This window comes from Ambystoma mexicanum, chromosome 1p (assembly GCF_040938575.1).
Source record: "Ambystoma mexicanum isolate Mex_15411 chromosome 1p, UKY_AmexF1_1, whole genome shotgun sequence".
NCBI classification, from domain to species: domain Eukaryota; kingdom Metazoa; phylum Chordata; class Amphibia; order Caudata; family Ambystomatidae; genus Ambystoma; species Ambystoma mexicanum.
In genome coordinates this window covers 38012640-38033857 of record NC_090921.1, presented here as the reverse complement: position 1 = coordinate 38033857, position 21218 = coordinate 38012640, and the positions used below count along the sequence as shown (strand labels likewise).

General features: G+C 49.6%; 1 protein-coding gene across 3 annotated transcripts in view; it reads left to right on the top strand.

Moving 5' to 3' along the window:
* Positions 1-721: 721 nt before the first annotated feature.
* The window catches only part of LOC138565544 (zinc finger protein 629-like), a 64731-nt gene continuing 44234 nt past the window's right edge, over positions 722-21218 (top strand). Inside the window, exons 1-2 of one of the 3 annotated variants that reach the window (XM_069642989.1) lie at positions 722-951; positions 10067-12575. In XM_069642989.1, coding sequence (XP_069499090.1) covers positions 11645-12575 — 931 coding nt within the window. In that variant the 5' untranslated portion in view covers positions 722-951; positions 10067-11644. Of the gene's footprint in view, positions 3301-10066; positions 12576-21218 lie in introns of all 3 variants that reach the window. The other 2 variants (XM_069642988.1, XM_069642987.1) reach the window with 2 other exon arrangements.

Below are 21218 nucleotides of genomic sequence, written 5' to 3'. Positions count from 1 at the left end.
GATCCCCAGGAGGCAGATGTCTCAGACACCGATCTCCAGCAGCTCGGTGCTCTGCTGCTTCTGTCTGCAGAGGCCTCAGCCGCTGATCTTCAGCAGCTCGGTGCTCTGCTGCTTCTGTCTGCAGAGGCCTCAGCCGGCTGATCTCCGGCAGCTCGGTGCTCTGCTGCTTCTGTCTGCAGAGGCCTCAGCCGGCTGATCTCCGGCAGCTCGGTGCTCTGCTGCCTCTGCCTGCAGATGCCTCAGCCGCTGATCTCCGGCAGCTCGGTGCTCTGCTGCTTCTGCCTGTAGAGGCCTCAGTCACTGATCTCCAGGAGGCAGATGCCTCAGACACTGATCTCCAGCAGCTCGGTGCTCTGCTGCTTCTGTCTGCAGAGGCCTCAGACACTGATCCCCAGGAGGCAGATGCCTCAGACACTGATCCCCAGGAGGCAGATGCCTCAGACACTGATCCCCAGGAGGCAGAGGCGGGACTAAGCAGGACACACCCACAGGCCATGAGGAAGAAGGCATGGAAGTGCAGCCTGCATGGAAGGACCTGTCATCAACATCCATCTTACTATCATTTACTTCAGTTCTCTACTGTGGCCTTTATTTACTTCACTTTATTTACTCTGGCTTCTGTTCGCTTCCGCGTTAAACGGCTTCCGTTCCGTTTTAAAAGCTACGTCACTTCCGTGTCAAATGCTGTCGTTGACTTCCGGTTTCAAAGAGTCCTCACCCGGATGTCTAGCTGGACGGTTTTGTTTCCTGTGCTGCGGCCTGAGCTGGGTGTAGCCCCCACTTCCCAGCAGCAGAGGCCCCATGTGCATAGGGGTGTGCAGCTCCCCCCTGCACGCGTGCATTGCAGCATGAGCAGCTGACCTCCTGCATGCACCCAGAGGAGGGAGCAGCCCAAGGAGAGGTGTCCCAACCCCAGTGCCTGGGCCCCCATGCACAAAGGCAAGCAAGGAGGTGAGGGCGAGTAATGTTATCCAATGGGGGCAGCCAGGCTGCAGACTGTGTCCAGGGGCTCTGGGGATTAGGGTGCAGGAAGAGGGCCTGTGCTGCTTGCTTTGCTGTGCTCCCAGATTCCCTGGCTTTTCTGTGCATGCAGAGGCCCTCACTAGGGGTGTGCAGCTCCCCACTGCACGCGTGCATTGCAGCACGAGCATCTGACCTCCTGCACCCAGAGGAGGGAGCATCCCAAGGAGAGGTGTCCTAACCCCAGTGCCTGGGCCCCCATGCACAAAGGCAAGCAAGGAGGTGAGGGCGAGTAATGTTATCCAATGGGGGCAGCCAGGCTGCAGACTGTGTCCATGGTCTCTGGGGCTCAGGGTGCAGGAAGAGGGCCTGTGCTGCTTGCTCTGGTGTGCTGCCAGATTCCCTGGCTTTTCTGTGCATGCAGTGGCCCTCACTAGGGGTGTGCAGCTCCTCCCTGCACGCGTGCATTGCAGCACGAACATCTGACCTCCTGCATGCACCCAGAGGAGGGAGCAGCCCAAGGAGAGGTGTCCTAAACCCTGTGTCTGGGCCCCCATGCACAAAGGCAAGCAAGGAGGTGAGGGCGAGTAATGTTATCCAAAGGGGGCAGCCAGGCTGCAGACTGTGTACAGGGGCTCAGGGTGCAGGAAGAAGGCCTGTGCTGCTTGCTCTGGTGTGCTCCCAGATTCCCTGGCTTTTCTGTGCATGCAGAGGCCCTAACTAGGGGTGTGCAGCTCCCTCCTGCACGCGTGCATTGCAGCACGAGCAGCTGACCTCCTGCATGCACCCAGAGGAGGGAGCAGCCCAAGGAGAGGTGTCCTAACCCCAGTGCCTGGGCCCCCATGCACAAAGGCAAGCAAGGAGGTGAGGGCGAGTAATGTTATCCAATGGGGGCAGCCAGGCTGCAGACTGTGTCCTGGGGCTCTGGGGATTAGGGTGCAGGAAGAGGGCCTGTGCTGCTTGCTTTGCTGTGCTCCCAGATTCCCTGGCTTTTCTGTGCATGCAGAGGCCCCATGTGTGGAGGGGCCCTCACTAGGGGTGTGCAGCTCCTCCCTGCACGTGTGCATTGCAGCACCAGCATCTGACCTCCTGCACCCAGAGGAGGGAGCATCCCAAGGAGAGGTGTCCTAACCCCAGTGCCTGGGCCCCCATGCACAAAGGCAAGCAAGGAGGTGAGGGCGAGTAATGTTATCCAATGGGGGCAGCCAGGCTGCAGACTGTGTCCATGGTCTCTGGGGCTCAGGGTGCAGGAAGAGGGCCTGTGCTGCTTGCTCTGGTGTGCTGCCAGATTCCCTGGCTTTTCTGTGCATGCAGTGGCCCTCACTAGGGGTGTGCAGCTCCTCCCTGCACGCGTGCATTGCAGCACGAACATCTGACCTCCTGCATGCACCCAGAGGAGGGAGCAGCCCAAGGAGAGGTGTCCTAAACCCTGTGTCTGGGCCCCCATGCACAAAGGCAAGCAAGGAGGTGAGGGCGAGTAATGTTATCCAAAGGGGGCAGCCAGGCTGCAGACTGTGTACAGGGGCTCAGGGTGCAGGAAGAAGGCCTGTGCTGCTTGCTCTGGTGTGCTCCCAGATTCCCTGGCTTTTCTGTGCATGCAGAGGCCCTAACTAGGGGTGTGCAGCTCCCTCCTGCACGCGTGCATTGCAGCACGAGCATCTGACCTCCTGCATGCACCCAGAGGAGGGAGCAGCCCAAGGAGAGGTGTCCTAAACCCTGTGTCTGGGCCCCCATGCACAAAGGCAAGCAAGGCGGTGAGGGCGAGTAATGTTATCCAATGGGGGCAGCCAGGCTGCAGACTGTGTCCAGGGGCTCTGGGGATTAGGGTGCAGGAAGAAGGCCTGTGCTGCTTGCTCTGGTGTGCTGCCAGATTCCCTGGCTTTTCTGTGCATGCAGAGGCCCTCACTAGGGGTGTGCAGCTCCCCCCTGCACGCGTGCATTGCAGCACGAGCAGCTGACCTCCTGCATGCACCCAGAGGAGGGAGCAGCCCAAGGAGAGGTGTCCTAAACCCTGTGCCTGGGCCCCCATGCACAAAGGCAAGCAAGGAGGTGAGGGCGAGTAATGTTATCCAATGGGGTCAGCCAGGCTGCAGACTGTGTCCAGGGGCTCTGGGGATTAGGGTGCAGGAAGAGGGCCTGTGCTGCTTGCTCTGGTGCGCTCCCAGATCCTCTGGCTTTTCTGTGCATGCAGAGGCTCTTACTAGGGGTGTGCAGCTCCTCCCTGCACGTGTCCATTGCAGCACGAGCATCTGACATCCTGCACCCAGAGGAGGGAGCAGCCCCAGAAGAGGTGCCATCAACCCTGTGCCTGGGCCCCCATGCACAAAGGCAAGCAAGGAGGTGAGGGCGAGTAATGTTATCCAATGGGGGCAGGCAGGCTGCAGACTGTCCAGGGGCTCTGGGGATCAGGGTGCAGGAAGAGGGCCTGTTCCGCTTGCTTTTGTATTTCTGTTTTTTTCAGAATGGTTATTTTCTCTACACACTGTGAGCAGTATTAATGTAATCCACGAGCAGCTCGAATCTGGATGGACTAGGGGTGTGGGAAAAGGGATTTCAGTAAACGTCGTTAGGGTGTCAGACCCCTAATTGCCTTGGCTCACTCTGAGGCTCTGTCTGAGGAAACAAGGGCCACACACTGATCTATGCGGTGAGGTTTTGGGGCAACTCCATGATATGTCACCCTCTCTCCCTGGGGCATTTACATCCATGGCACACTGGTAAAGTTAACGGTACCAAACTCATTTATTTAATCTGGTATCTGTTACCATGCTGGTGGCATACTGACCGCCTACATGTTCCATACGTCTGCGATATGCTTGCTCCATTTTATTTTTGTGTAAGTATTCTCGGTTTTAAGTGCTTCATTTATAATGGCGGGAAAGCCAAAACTACTCGTAGTAACACATAATGCAAACAGAAAAATACGTACGTTGTGACGAGCGCAGGGGTTACATCCCTTTTTATCCCCAAGGAAACACTGCTCCAATAACTAAGTTCCATTGAGGCCAAAAACGTATTATAACTTCCCCTGCTAAGGAAACACATATACCAGACCACATTGTGTTTAAGGGAATGAATTCCCAGGACATATGAGGCTGCAATGAGGAAGAATCCGGAAAGCCCTACAATGGATAGTAAATGCACGCCTACTGTGACGAGGAGGCCATACATGGATGCAAAAGAGAAGCTGGAAGAACATTCTAGTTGCTGCGCCTTTAGGGAGACTGACACAAGAAGAAAAGGGAACAAAGGACAACGACACAGCATGGCTGCCTCCAAAATCGGGTCCGGGTTCCCTGAATGGGGAAATACCGGGCCATTCTGAGTATGGAGGGCCCGGTATTTCCTCCTTCAGGGAACCCGGGCCCGGTCCTTTCCCAATCCCATTCGAGCCCCCATAGGGCTCAATGGGGAGGGAGTTAACAACGGGCCCATTACAAGAGGGCCCGTTGTTAGCTCCCTGGTCCCCTCGCGGGACCCGCTATGGACGTCTGGATAAACCAGACGTCCAGAGCGGGGTCCCTCGAGGGGACCTCGTAATAGTGCGGAATACGTTTAACGGCGCCAGCACCATTACCGGCGCTGTTAAACACATTCCGCACAACTTGTAATGAGGCCCTAGGTATTTGATATGGTCTGATCTCCAACATAGGCCTACATCATCAAGATCAGTCTTTATGCATGTTATTGAGAGTGGAAGAAGTTCTCTTTTATCTTTATTTAGTTTGTAGCCAAACACTTTCCCATAGTTTTTTATAAGCAATATTGTCCTCCTCACTGTAGGATTGGGGTTAGAGAGAAATATAATACCATCATCAGCGTAGGCAGCCAATTTAAGGTGGAAATTGTGGGTTAGTATGCCTGTAATGTTTGTATCTCTTTTGACTGACTCCAGGAGCAGTTCAAGAGCCAGAATTTAGCAAAGCAGGAATAGTGGGCAACCTTGTCTGGTGCCTCTGTTTAGGGGGACTAAGGATGAGACAGTGTTATTAACCGTCACAGACGCTCTGGGTGTGTGGTAGAGGGTTTTGACCAGATCTATAAAGGGATCGCCGATTCCATGCCATCTTAGTGTTTCGAACTTAAAATTCCATTCCAAGCGATCAAATACTTTTTCTGCATCTAGGGCCCCCATAAGTCTTATTCTAAATTAGGGTTGGGGAGAGATAATATGTCTGCTACTAATCTAGTGTTGTCACTGGCGTGTCTGCCTTTTACGTATCCGACCTGGCCATTTTATATGTGAAATGGAAGAGCTTTTTCTAATCTAGATGCAAGGATTTTGGTGTAGATCTTACAGTCAACATTTATTAATGATTTGGGTCGGTAATTTTTAGGGTCGCAGGCATTTTTGTTGTTTTTCAGTAGGACAATAATGTTGGCTTCCCAGAAAGTCCCAGAAGGAGGCGCTTTATTTCGAAAGTGATCATATAAATTTAATAAATTAGGAGATAAGGTGTTCATGTAAGTTTGGTAGAATTCTATTGGTAGTCCCTCAGGCCCGAGAGATTTCTTTTTATTCATGGAGTAGAATGCTTTCGTTATTTCCCAGTTATTGGAAACTGGGAGTTTAGGCTCTCTAGGTCTATATTAGGTTTAAATGTGGGTGCATTAGCTGGAAAAACATGTATGTCATCCTGAATGTTGGGGGTTGTGTAGCTTTCAGAGGAGTACAGTGTGCGGTAGTAATCCGCAAACACCTGAGCTATATCAGAATCTCTGGTACATGTTTTCGCGGACTTGCTCTTAATGGGCTCACATTTTGTTTTCTCTTTTCTTCCTTTCAGGTATCGAGCTATACGTTTTCTGGATATATTTGAGCTGCCATGATATTTTAACTTAATATTTAATAATGTCATGTTGGTTGATGGGGATGATTTTTTATTTTATCAGTTTTTTATGGTTGGTGCAGAGTTTTCAATTTGAAATGGTTTGGCTGTTTAATTATTGTAAGGGTGTCTTATAATTCTTTCATGTATTTCTTTTTTTTAATGCGCTCTACTGATTATTTTGCCTCTTAGCATGGCTTTAAATGCGTCCCAGGTAGTTTCCATAGTAGTGAGATCTGGTTGGTTAATGGAGAAAAATTCCTGACAGAAAAATGCAATCCCTTATATAAATTCTGTGTCTTTTAGTAGTGCTATATTAAATCATCATCTTCTATTGTGGTTATCTGTGTGGTTAACTTCCACCAATGATACGGGTGCGTGGTCTGAAAGAACAATCGGTCCTATATTCGCATTGATGATCTTATTCCTGGTGCAGCAATTAGTTAGAAATTAATCTGTTCTCGTGTATGATTGGTGGGTGTTGGAGTAATGGGTGCAATCTAAGTCTCCCGGGTTCCAGAGTCTTCATACATCGGAAAGATTATATTTTTAAAATAATTTTTAGGAGTGATTTGTGAGCCTTACCACCCGAGAACCTTACTTTGGATTTCGTATCGAGGATTGGATAAATCAGGAAATTCCAATCTCCTTCGAAGATGAGAATACCATCTGCCATGGGTTCTAGTTTTTTACTTGGAAAGTTCCAAAATGATGCCTCGCTACATGTTGACGCATATATAGCCATTATGTGATATTTGCTACCGTTGATAGATGATGAGCAGAGCAGCCATCTCCCCCCCCCTCCCGAATCAGATTCAGTATGAGTGATTGATGCATTGATGAGTGTGATAACCCCGATTTTCTTACCAATTGCCTGAGAATAGTAACAGAAATCGAAGGGTCTTTTTGGTTTAATAGCTTTGTAATAGTGGCCAGAGGACTATTAACAGCCTCCCTATCTACATGCAAGAGGAACTGGGCCCTGGAAATCCCCTACCCCATGAACGGAAGACTCAGCCATAGGACAAAGTTTAACTGTCTTTAATACACATTCAAATAACAGAGATTGCAGCATGAACAACGTAACATTCTCCACACGCTCTCGTGGAAAATGTCAGATGGTTTTGTTAGTGCGTGACTTCACACAGTGTGGTAACATCCAAAAAACCTAACCGTGGAAGTGATTGGCTGGTGAGGTGAACTGCATATGTTTTTTAATAAGGGATTAATATATTCATTGGGTAAACCATATCTGGGGGCTGCTTCTGAGACCACCTCCAAAAGCATGAAATTCAGAGTTACAGGTTATTTTGAAGGTGGTTAGCCAATGCAACATAGTTTAAGCCTATTATGGATGGTGAATAGGGATTGGATAGAAAGGATATTCTCATCCTTGGAGTCTTGGACAGGTACTAGGCCAAGTGCAACAACTCAAGGTAGCGGGAATGACCCCGAAGGTGATGCATGTTCCCAATAATTTACCTTCTCCGATCTCCTAGGCCGTGAGACAGAACATTCATCTTTGAACCTGTGTTACATTTTTATCCCCCTGCCTTTAGTTCGATTGTACAACGCACATTTTCTGGTCTTAGAAGGTAAGTGGGCACGTAAAGAAGTGTGTGCCCAGCACTTGGGGTTGGCGCTGGTAGGGAACCTAGGCCACAGTCACAAGGTTGCATACATGGAAACCTTCTTGTAGCCCCCCAATCATTGTGGGTTTTCTCATTCAACTTTCACAGAGTTCTTCCAGAGTTTACTCTCGTTCTGAGGTAGCGCTTGTTTACTAGTAATGGTTCTGAGGTGGTAGAAGCCCAGCCAAACACTGGGGAAAGCCGGGTCTGGAGACTGTGCCAGAGAGCAGGGAAGCATGGAATGCTCTGGATGGAAAGAGGCAACAGCATTCCACTTGAAGGAAGTGTCCTCCTTACAGGTTTCACAGACTCTGGAGAAAGTCAGGTAAGTAGAGAAGGTGGCAGGAATAGTACCGTTTTACTTCACTTAAAGAAATCTAGGGCTGCTATTGGGAACAGAGAGGGATAGAAAGACCATGCAGGAGGTTCCCTCAGGGGGAAACATGAGCACAACAGCATAAGCCAAACATCGGCAGCTCTGGGTGAAAGATTTTATGCTGCCGGCATACTCTACCTGTAAAGTTCTGCAGGCTTGGGTTCATGCTTAAATCCAAACACTATTAATAGAACTGGTCATGTCTGGTCTTGGCACCATAGATTTCACTCTCCAGGGCGGCAGTAGTGATGACCATATATGGTTACACGTCTATCCCTCTCACTCCTGTCCACAGTATCTGAGCACTCCACTCCACCGTCTTTTCTCCTTATCTGCTCCCTCCTGCCCACAGCAGCTCCTCTGCTGCCACTGTACCCTACTTGTAAATTCTGCATGTGTCCTCTTTGCACAGCGCTCCCTTGCTTCTCAGCTAGGATTGCCATACATACATTGTTTGTTTCTACATCATTCCGAGTATGGACACCCCTCGGGTGCGTCCACCTGTACCAGTCCATCCACACGGCCTGCTACATGAGGAGTCCGGCATGGAGAACAGGGTACTTCTCGCACCCTGACACCTGATGAGCTTAGGGTACATATGCTATTGACATTTCTGATGTGTCCTCAGATGAGGGCTCATCAGGGGAGAAGAAAAACAGCAATAACCCCACGGCCATACACAGGAGGGCTAGAATTAGACATTCATTTTAACCAACTGAAAGAAGAATAGAGGTCAAAGCCTTGGCATGATAAAGAGAAATTGCACAGACCTCTTTTCAAGAATGAAAAACTAGCTTTCTCGGTCTTTTAACATGGGGCAGACTTTGTAGAAAAAGATCAGAGGCATGTCCTTCGGCACAGATTACGGGTACTGATGGGTCTCCTATTCATCAAAAGGGCTTTCTTCCAGTATCGCGAGTGCACTTCTCTGCCAGATACACTGTGTCCCCATGTGTGGATTCTCGACCCCGTCACACATTGGTTTCTTATTCTCGGGTCCTAGACCCCTTTATACAAATGCCTCTTGCGCTGTCCAGGTACCTGGGCAGCCACCGTACTTTCTGTAAGGGTTCCTGATCACTCACCTCACTCTCCTACGCGTCTTCTTACGGTTCTTCTGTGGTGTTTCCTATTTGCGCGCTGCCATGTGCGGCTCCCCAGCACTACCTGGAAGCCAGCCTCGCGTACCTGTCAGGTCATCTCCTGCGGCGCTCTTCTGCCCTAGTACCCTCTGCCTCTTCGGGCTTCGGTTCTGCAGTCCTTTCTGGAGCAGGTAGGGATGCCGTAATTTCCCCAGACATGTCCGGTCAGCAGTTGTAGGACCAGCTTCTCAGTCTGTGGTATGGTTCATTCGCTTGCTGTACCTCCGGAGAGTGACAGACCCTCGCTTTAGTCCTTCTTCCCTGTTCATGTTCCACTGATTTACAGATTGTCTGTGTTGACTAGAATGCTGATCTTGGTTGCTCAGGGTGTTCCTTATTAATCTGCGCCTCCTCTTCGTCTCAGTATTGATGTTCTCATCCTCAACTGGATTATTTGTACTCTTCTTCGTCCCAGTTTTCACAAATGGCTCGCATAGGTAGTCCCTACTCCTCCTCCTCATCCCAATACTTTTTAGGCAGGTCAGATAATCTACCCTACAGAGGTACATGGAAGTGTGTGGGTTTATGGGACTCTGTATAGGGTAGGAGGATGAGGGAGATGGGGATATGTTTTGGGCATACCGTATTCTGCCTGGGCAGTCATCCCTAGTCCCATAGGGAGGGATGGGAGGGATCCCTCCCTATGAGATCCATTCACTGAGTACCACCCGCAGGGGGACTATCGGGTAGCGGCCTCTTCTCCCTGGCCTCATGGGAAGGGGGTACCCATAGGAGAGAAGGGACGACCTCCAAGGATTCGTCACAGAACAGAAACCGTGTCCATGCACACAACAGATGGGCCTTAACTCTGGTTTTGTTATACCATTTTATTTTTCTTCTAAAATGCAATAACTGCCCGTGGGTAACTCTGCACTCGCATCTATTGTGAAATGCCTTATTTTGGTCTCCAAGTATTGTACCTTCATGGCGTTCCAAAATGCAGGCTTCTCAAGGGGAGAGGTGATGTGATGTTTAGGCCAATTTAACTTATGCCATATTCATTACAATTGTGTTTAGGCCTATTTAACCTATGCCATATTCAATATTCATTACAATTGTGTTTAGGCCTGTGTTTAGGCCTATTTAACTTATGCCATATTCATTACAATTGTTCTTTTCTCTCTTCAGAGTCTTGAGGCTTGATCATCCAAAAGTCTGAATGGTAAGAAGAAAATCCACAAGGAGAAAAGATAATTGCAGAACTCACTTGAGCCTCTAGGAGCAACTCCAGCAAATGTTACTTTTCGTCCCTGCTTTGCCTCGGTCTGCCCATCACCTCTCCCAGCCTGGAGCCTCTGGCAGCCTGAGCAGCCCTCCCCGAGGGCAGCCGGGGGAAGCCTGAGCAGCTCTCCCAGCCTGGAGTCTCTGGCAGCCTGAGCAGCCCTCCCTGCGTGCAGCCTCTGGTAGCTTGAGAATCCCTCCCTGCGTGCAGCCTCTGGCAGCCTGAGCAGCTCTCCCAGCCTGGAGCATCTGGCAGTCTCAGCAGTTCTCCCAGCCTGGAGCATCTGGAAGCCTGAGCAGCTCTCCCAGCCTGGAGCATCTGGCAGCCTGAGCAGCTCTCCCAGCCTGGAGCATCTGGCAGCCTGAGCAGCTCTCCCAGCCTGGAGCATCTGGCAGCCTGAGCAGCTCTCCCAGCCTGGAGCATCTGGAAGTCTGAGCAGTTCTCCCAGCCTGGAGCATCTGGAAGCCTGAGCAGCTCTCCCAGCCTGGAGCATCTGGCAGCCTGAGCAGCTCTCCCAGCCTGGAGCATCTGGCAGCCTGAGCAGCTCTCCCAGCCTGGAGCATCTGGCAGCCTGAGCAGCTCTCCTAGCCTGGAGCATCTGGCAGCCTGAGCAGCTCTCCCAGCCTGGAGCATCTGAGCATCTGGCAGCCTGAGCAGCTCTCCCAGCCTGGAGCATCTGGCAGCCTGAGCAGCTCTCCTAGCCTGGAGCATCTGGCAGCCTGAGCAGCTCTCCCAGCCTGGGGCATCTGGCAGCCTGAGCAGCTCTCCCAGCGTGCAGCCTCTGGTCGCCTGAGCAGCTCTCCCTTTGTGGAGCCTCTGCAAGCCTGAGCAGCTCTCCCTGTGTGGAGCCTCTGGAGGTCTGAGCAGATCTCTACCAACCTGCCGCCTCTCTCAGCTTCAGCAGCCCTCCCAGCCTGGAGCCTACGGGTGCTTGAGCAGCTCTTGCAGTCTGCAGCCCTTGTAATCCTTTAAATACTGAGCAGCTCTTCCGACCTGGATCCCTTGAAAGCCTCTGAAGCTCTCCCAGCCTGGAGGCCTTTGCAAGCCTGGTCGGCTCTCCCAGCCTGGAGGCCTTTGCAAGCCTGGTCGACTCTCCCAGCCTGGAGCCCTTTGCAAGCCTGGTCGGCTCTCCCAGCCTGGACACCTTGCACGACTGATCAGCCTTTCCAGCCTGGATTACTTAAAATTGTTATCAGCCCTCCAAGCCTGGAACCTTTGAAAGCCTTAGGAGCTCTTCCAGCCTGGGGCCCTTGAAAGCCTTAGGAGCTCTTCCAGCCTGGGGCCCTTGAAAGCCTTAGGAGCTCTTCCAGCATAGGGCCCTTGAAAGCCTTAGCTCTTCCAGCATAGGGCCCTTGAAAGCCTTAGGAGCTCTTCCAGGCTAGGCCCTTGAAAGCCTGGGCATCTATCACTACCTTGTACCTCTGGGTTTCTGAGCAGCTCAAAGAACCAGGAGTCTGAGCCTCTTACAGGGCCTGTCCCCCAACATGGCTCTGTTAGCCACACTGCAGCGCTTGGAAGCCAAAATGGATCACTTGCAGAATACCGTTGGGGACATACCCATTAAAGTTGCAGAGATTATTAAAGAAATCTGGCTGACATCTGAGGATTCCTTGAAAAAGGATGAATTGTCAGTCGAGAGGCTCAGCCCTGTAATGGACCGTGATTGCGTTGTCAGTAGCTTTCCTAGGCAACCGAGACAGCGTCGGCAAATGCGGATTTCTCATGGACGGAGTCAGCAACAGAACCAGTGTATACAACCAGTGTTTAGTAATGGGAAGAGTCAACACAAGAAATGCATACCGCAAGTAATCACTGAAGGACAGGGTCAACAGCAGAGGCGAGGCCTACGAGTGACACCCGGTGGACATGGGCAGGACGTCCAGATCCATGGTAACCTGAACCTAGATCAGGGCATCAAGCTGGAACCACACAGTCCTGAAGAGAACCAAGACCCACCACACATGCTTTATGGTGAACCGAGCCCAGACTGGACCTGCAGTCTACTGCCATCATGCACCGATGAGCAGAATCCAAATGAAAACTACACAATCCAAGTATTGAGCCCTGAGGGGCTGGATCCAGCTCAGAACTGCAAACTCGAAGCATTGTGCACCGATGGGCAGGGTCCAGATCAGCAAGAGCCTTTGAGCACGGATGGACATGGTCCAGATCAGAACTACATGCTACACGCATTGTATGATGATGGACAGGGTCCAGCTCAGCAATACAACTTAGAAGCAGTGCTTTCAGATGACACCTATAAGTTGGCACACGCCTATCCTGATGGGCAGGATTCTCTTGATGCTCTACCAACCCTGGGCTCAACCAGCCATTCTGAAGATGAAGTTTCCTTTGTAGACTCCTATGTGAACGCAAATGTAAAGCCAGTGATGCCACTGCTGAAAGATACTCCAGGTATGTATGATTTACCATAGACACTTGTGTCATTAGGCTTCACGACTGGTAGACATGCATGCCCTTATACTCAGTCTTTTGTGTAAAAGCATGTTATGCAAGAAGAGGAAACCCCCTTTGCAAGTGAATAAAAGTTTAAATAATACAACTATGCTGTGCCTACAGGAAGCTGTTTTCACAAACCATTTTAAATCTCCTGGGGCTACAATTACCTTCACCCCATTCATAGTCAGCACTAATTGACCTTAAGGCCCAAATTGACGAGCTGAGAGACAAAGGGAAATCTGCCTTATTACTCCTTCTTGATCTCTCAGCAGCGTTTGACTTGGTGGATCACAATGTCCTATGTAACCACCTTGATTCAGCAGCACACTTCTCTCAGAAGGCCATAGTCTGGATCCAAACCTTTCTAAGTAACAGGACTATGAGAGTCTTTTCACCCACAGCAGCAGCAGACCCTATCCCCATCACCTGTGGAGTACCTCAGGGCTCATGCGTCTCACCCACAATGTATAATATGTTCACCCCTTTTTTATGATCTGGATTATCTCGGTATCACCTACACTAACTATGCAGATGATACCCAGATTCGGTTATAGGTCAAAGTTTCGAATGCATAGGATCGAATGCCAAAAGGGTTGAATCAAAAAGACCTAAAACCAAAGGGTCGAATATTTTTTTTTTTTTTGGGGGGGATCCCCCACAAAACTCCCTTTTCTGTGGTAAAACCACTTTTTCTTCTCGATCCTTTTGCATTAGGTACTTTAACTGGACACCCCCAGATTCCCATACCACTTACTGGGGAATATGACAAGGATTTGGCCTTGGTAATTAAAATATACCTCATCATCAAGGCATGGATGGCACTCCATGGTCTATGCCTGAATGATGACAAAACTTAACTCATCATTCTTGGAACTACGCCTAATCTCAACAAACTTGGTCACAAATAAACCTCCTTTTAATATTGATGGTAAAACCATCAAGGTTGCCAAAGAGGTAAAAACCTTAGGCTTCTACCTGGACTCTAGCCTTACCTTTGCCAAACAGATTAATGCGATGGCCTCTGCCACGGCCTATACATTTAAACTGATTAGAGCGGCCAATCCATTTTTATCTAAATGTAGCTGCACCACCTTGGCCAGAGCTCTAATGTTGTCCAAATTGGACTATTTCAATGCCCTATATCTGGGCGCCAATAAATATACTGTCAGAAAAACTCAGACCTTACAGAATAACGCTCTTAGAGCAGCACTAGGTATAGCTAGGAAATAGCACATTTCGGAGGTAAGGAGGAAGAATAATTGGCTCTCCACTAGCGATACAATCCTGCTAAAAACTGCCTCACTAACTGACAAGTGCCTAAATAACGCGGCACCCCGTTATCTCATAGACAGAATTAATAGAAAACCATCCAACCGACCCACCAGAGCGCCTACTCTAACTGTCTGACAGTCCCAAGTTTCAAACTGACAAAAGTAGGAGGAAGCAGTTCACCAGTCAAAGCTGCTCAGTTCTGGAGCTCCCTCCCCCCTCTCTGAGGGCAGACCAAACTTACTCCAACTTCAGACTCCACATCCTTAACTGGTTCAAAGAAAATGACCACTAATCTACTTCAGTGACTATCCTACTATCCCCTCTCACCTGCATTGTAAATAGACATCAATTTGCTTATATCATCTCTCTGTCTTCCAACTATGCTATATGTATGTATTTTGTTATATATATTTATCTTAGCATTGTATTTTGACTGTTTCTTTGTGTAACTATGCAACTTTGTTAACCACAAGCCGAAAATAATCATGTACCTGCGCCCTTCTACCCTCGGGTCTGGCGCACATTATAAATAAATAAACAAACAAACATGTTCATGAAATTATCAAAACCCTAAAGAAGCCTCTGGCATTTACCATCTGATACAGTATAAATCTTCATCGGAAATGTAATATATAAACAGGTCAACAGTAAAGTCTCTTGGAAAAAACTGAAATTCAGAGAAATGTCACACAGAACAATGAATGCCTTATTAACTGTTTAGGAGTGTATGCCTTCTCCATGCTCTCGCCAGGCTGTTCCGCTCATTATCACCCGTCCCCATGTAAGAATCCATTTTCTGAAGACCATGGTCAAGGTATTTCAGGGGTGGCATGAGGCAAGATTGCTCAGTAATTGTAGGGTTCTTCGGAGTCTGTGATTTTTCTTTTCAGAATGTTTGATGTAGGCATCCCTTAAATGCTTTTGGTATAATTCCCAGGGTTCAGTAGCCCCTGGCTGGCATTCCCATTCCCCAAACTTCAGAGTATGGGTAGAGTCGGGAGGAACGTCTTAGGACGAAGGAGCGGATGCTCAGCAAGGAGGGAAAAGGAAGGGTTAACTAAAGAAGGCGATGTCCAGCATCCAGTCCCTGTTCCCAGGGCAAGGTCCAGCAATAATCAGCCGCAGGTTCTTTTGTAAGTGTTCTTGTGCTGCTGGTGGTCTTTTGCTTGCTCTTTGTCCTTTGGTTGATTTGAGGGCCGCCTCAAGACTGTTACTGAGGCAAATTCTGGATTGAATGCTTCTTGCCCTAGGGGATTCTCCAGTGTTACTGAGACAGGACCAGTGACAACTCCCCCACAGCCCCTCTTTGCATTTGCAGGTATGGAGTACCCCCCCCCCCCCCCCCACCCAAACATGGATACTCCGAGATGGTGTTCTCCTCCCCTGACCCCAATCTTGGGTTCTCAAATGTTATAGGCTTGTTGAATGGAGTAGTGACCTGGCTGATGTCTGTTCTTCCCTTTAACCTGACTGGTTCTATGCCGATGCTTCATGGGCACAGCTGCCCACTTGGCTGCCTCACTGTATGTAGTTGCTCTCTTTCATTTGGCAAACAAAGGTTCTGACTCTCTGCTGATCGTTCTCCGCGCACTGCAGCGCCGCCCTCTTTCTGGAATGCCGCCATGACGCCCATACAGTCATGGTGCTCTCCCCTTTTCTATGCAGGTGCTTATAGGGTGATTGGCCCAGTGAGTGTCCCATGAGTGACTTTGTCCATGATTGGTCTTCTCATAATGGCTCGTCCGCTTCCCCGTGTGTTTAGGTTGGTGCCAGTGCCCTGTCCCCTGCAGTGTCCGGCGCGACTGATCCTGTGTTACGGCTTCCCTGCTTGCTAGTGTTTGTCCTCCTGCTCACTCTGGATGCTTCACTGCATGTTTTCTTGTGTGGCTGTAGGATGGCCATGTGACTCTGATCCACCCTCCATGCCAGGGCTTGCGCAAACAATGCGCTGCCTGCTGCGTCCCGATCTGCACCGTGAGGAGGCACCAATTAACTCACCTGTCATGGGCTGAGACTGGCTTTAGTGGGTTTTTCTTTCCTTACAAAGCCTTGCTAACACCTGGACACCTCTCTGAACCCTTTTGTTAACTGTCCCACAAGTCCTATTTCTCCTTGGGGATGAGACTGCTGTGACCGCCTAGATCCTCTTATTGAGGCCTGGGGGACCTCCAGGAGACCCCAATGTGGATTCTCCAGGGTTGGCGCCCGCTGGCTCCCCGAGTTGCAGGTACTGTCACAATGTTATGCCTGAATTTTCTTTGGAGTTTATTTTAGATCTGTATTGCTATTTTAAATCACACCACGCATGCCCACGGAGAGTACTGGAGGAGAATTGCTGATGCACTGGTCCCATTTCACCTTTGTTGTGCAATGCCGTTTAAAAACTAAAATCTAATTTTCTTCCAACAAAACATTGGGCTGTTATTAAAACCAAGTGGTCCTGTGAAATTCGCAGGATCAGAGGTTTATCCGATACGAGCGCTTGTCGCTTATGTGAAAATAAAACCGAATCCATCAGACACTTGCTTCTGTTATGCCCGAAAAATCAGAACCTGAGAGGGGCCTACTTGAAACATCTAATAGTGGACGATCGTGGGTGAGACGAGGACACCTGGTGGAATAGACTGATCAGCGGAGACAGAATAACCTGGCTCCTGGCAACCGTGAAAATATTGGAACACACGATGAAAATGATAAGTCACGGGGTCCCACCCTGGCTAGTTACCGTGAAATTCACTTCTTCAGTTCTCTTTTGTAACATTCTTTTGAATATACACAAATAAAAAAAAAAAAATAAAAAAAAAATTAAAACCAAGTGGTTGCATGTACATCCAACAAGATGTACCCTTTGGAGTAAGAGGCATCACACAGAAGCTGGGCAAGGCTATACCACTGAACTGAAAAGCTTCACAGACCCAGCCATCTTACTGACATCAACACACATGCAAGGGAGGCAAACACAGAAAGCAGGGACAGATTCACAGAGCCAGCCAGCTCACTGACATCAACACACCTGCAAGAGAGCCAAACAGTGAAAGCAGGGACAGCTTCACAGAGCAAGCTTACTGACATCAACACACATGCAAGAGAGCCAAACATTGAAAGCAGGGACAGCATCACATACCCAACCAGCTCACTGACATCAACACACATGCAAGAGAGCCAAACAGTGAAAGCAGGGACAACTTCAGAGCCAGCCAGCTTACTGTTATCAGCACACATGCAAGGAAGGCAAACACTGAAGGCAGGGACAGCTTCACAGAGCCAGCAAGCTTACTGACATCAACATACATGCAAGGAAGGCAAACACTGAAGGCAGGGACAGCTTCACAGAGCCAGCCAGCTTACTGACATCAACATACATGCAAGGAAGGCAAACACTGAAGGCAGGGACAGCTTCACAGAGCCAGCCATCTTACTGACATCAACACACATGCAAGGGAGCCAAACGCTGAAGGCAGGGACAGTTCACAGAGCCAGCCACCTTACGGATATCAACACACATGCAAGGGAGGCAAACACAGGAAGCAGGGACAGATTCACAGAGCCAGCCAGCTTACTGACATCAGCACACCTGCAAGAGAGCCAAACAGTGAAAGCAGGGACAACTTCAGAGCCAGCCAGCTGACTGACATCAACACACATGCAAGGAAGGCAAACACTGAAGGCAGGGACAGCTTCACAGAGCAAGCTTACTGACATCAACATACATGCAAGGAAGGCAAACACTGAAGGCAGGGACAGCTTCACAGAGCCAGCCAGCTTACTGACATCAACATACATGCAAGGAAGGCAAACACTGAAGGCAGGGACAGCTTCACAGAGCCAGCTTACTGACATCAACACACATGCAAGAGAGCCAAACATTGAAAGCAGGGACAGCATCACATACCCAACCAGCTCACTGACATCAACACACATGCAAGAGAGCCAAACACTGAAAGCAGGGACAGCATCACATACCCAACCAGCTCACTGACATCACTGACATCAACACACATGCAAGAGAGCCAAGCAGGGACAGCTTCACAGAGCAAGCCAGCTTACGGACATCAACATACATGCAAGGAAGGCAAACACTGAAGGCAGGGACAGCTTCACAGAGCCAGCCAGCTTACTGACATCAACATACATGCAAGGAAGGCAAACACTGAAGGCAGGGACAGCTTCACAGAGCCAGCTTACTGACATCAACACACATGCAAGGGAGCCAAACACTGAAGGCAGGGACAGCTTCACAGAGCCAGCCAGCTGACTGACATCAACACACATGCAAGGAAGGCAAACACTGAAGGCAGGGACAGCATCACATACCCAACCAGCTTACTGACATCAACACACATGCAAGAGAGCCAAACATTGAAAGCAGGGACAGCATCACATACCCAACCAGCTCACTGACATCAACACACATGCAAGAGAGCCAAACATTGAAAGCAGGGACAGCTTCACAGAGCCAGCAAGCTTACTGACATCAACATACATGCAAGGAAGGCAAACACTGAAGGCAGGGACAGCTTCACAGGGCCAGCCAGCTTACTGACATCAACATACATGCAAGGGAGGCAAACACTGAAAGCAGGGACAGCTTCAGAGCCAGCCTGCTTACTGACATCTACACACATGCAAGAGAGCCAAACATTGAAAGCAGGGACAGCATCACATACCCAACCAGCTCACTGACATCACTGACACCAACACACATGCAAGAGAGGCAAACACTGAAGGCAGGGACAGCTTCACAGAGCTAGCCAGCTTACTGACATCAACATACATGCAAGGAAGGCAAACACTGAAGGCAGGGACAGCTTCACAGAGCCAGCCAGCTTACTGACATCAACATACATGCAAGAGAGCCAAACACTGAAAGCAGGGACAGCATCACATACCCAACCAGCTCACTGACATCACTGACATCAACACACATGCAAGAGAGCCAAACACTGAAAGCAGGGACAGCTTCACAGAGCAAGCCAGCTTACTGACATCAACATACATGCAAGGAAGGCAAACACTGAAGGCAGGGACAGCTTCACAGAGCAAGCTTACTGACATCAACACACATGCAAGAGAGCCAAACATTGAAAGCAGGGACAGCATCACATACCCAACCAGCTCACTGACATCAACACACATGCAAGAGAGCCAAACACTGAAAGCAGGGACAGCATCACATACCCAACCAGCTCACTGACATCAACACACATGCAAGAGAGCCAAACACTGAAAGCAGGGACAGCTTCACAGAGCAAGCCAGCTTACTGACATCAACACACATGCAAGGGAGCCAAACACTGAAAGCAGGGACAGCTTCAGAGCCAGCCTGCTTACTGACATCAACACACATGCAAGGGAGCCAAACACTGAAGGCAGGGACAGCTTCACAGAGCAAGCTTACTGACATCAACATACATGCAAGGAAGGCAAACACTGAAGGCAGGGACAGCTTCACAGAGCCAGCCAGCTTACTGACATCAACATACATGCAAGGAAGGCAAACACTGAAGGCAGGGACAGCTTCACAGAGCCAGCTTACTGACATCAACACACATGCAAGAGAGCCAAACATTGAAAGCAGGGACAGCATCACATACCCAACCAGCTCACTGACATCAACACACATGCAAGAGAGCCAAACACTGAAAGCAGGGACAGCATCACATACCCAACCAGCTCACTGACATCACTGACATCAACACACATGCAAGAGAGCCAAGCAGGGACAGCTTCACAGAGCAAGCCAGCTTACGGACATCAACATACATGCAAGGAAGGCAAACACTGAAGGCAGGGACAGCTTCACAGAGCCAGCCAGCTTACTGACATCAACATACATGCAAGGAAGGCAAACACTGAAGGCAGGGACAGCTTCACAGAGCCAGCCAGCTTACTGATATCAACATACATGCAAGGAAGGCAAACACTGAAGGCAGGGACAGCTTCACAGAGCAAGCTTACTGACATCAACATACATGCAAGGAAGGCAAACACTGAAGGCAGGGACAGCTTCACAGAGCCAGCCAGCTTACTGACATCAACATACATGCAAGGAAGGCAAACACTGAAGGCAGGGACAGCTTCACAGAGCCAGCTTACTGACATCAACACACATGCAAGGGAGCCAAACACTGAAAGCAGGGACAGCTTCACAGAGCCAGCCAGCTGACTGACATCAACACACATGCAAGGAAGGCAAACACTGAAGGCAGGGACAGCATCACATACCCAACCAGCTTACTGACATCAACACACATGCAAGAGAGCCAAACATTGAAAGCAGGGACAGCATCACATACCCAACCAGCTCACTGACATCAACACACATGCAAGAGAGCCAACCATTGAAAGCAGGGACAGCTTCACAGAGCCAGCAAGCTTACTGACATCAACATACATGCAAGGAAGGCAAACACTGAAGGCAGGGACAGCTTCACAGAGCCAGCCAGCTTACTGACATCAACATACATGCAAGGGAGGCAAACACTGAAAGCAGGGACAGCTTCAGAGGCAGCCTGCTTACTGACATCAACACACATGCAAGAGAGCCAAACATTGAAAGCAGGGACAGCATCACATACCCAACCAGTTCACTGACATCACTGACATCAACACACATGCAAGAGAGGCAAACACTGAAGGCAGGGACAGCTTCACAGAGCTAGCCAGCTTACTGACATCAACATACATGCAAGGAAGGCAAACACTGAAGGCAGGGACAGCTTCACAGAGCCAGCCAGCTTACTGACATCAACATACATGCAAGAGAGCCAAACACTGAAAGCAGGGACAGCATCACATACCCAACCAGCTCACTGACATCACTGACAACAACACACATGCAAGAGAGCCAAACACTGAAAGCAGGGACAGCTTCACAGAGCAAGCCAGCTTACTGACATCAACATACATGCAAGGAAGGCAAACACTGAAGGCAGGGACAGCTTCACAGAGCAAGCTTACTGACATCAACACACATGCAAGAGAGCCAAACATTGAAAGCAGGGACAGCATCACATACCCAACCAGCTCACTGACCTCAACACACATGCAAGAGAGCCAAACACTGAAAGCAGGGACAGCTTCACAGAGCAAGCCAGCTTACTGACATCAACACACATGCAAGGGAGCCAAACACTGAAAGCAGGGACAGCTTCAGAGCCAGCCTGCTTACTGACATCAACACACATGCAAGAGAGCCAAACATTGAAAGCAGGGACAGCATCACATACCCAACCAGCTCACTGACATCACTGACATCAACACACATGCAAGAGAGGCAAACACTGAAGGCAGGGACAGCTTCACAGAGCTAGCCAGCTTACTGAC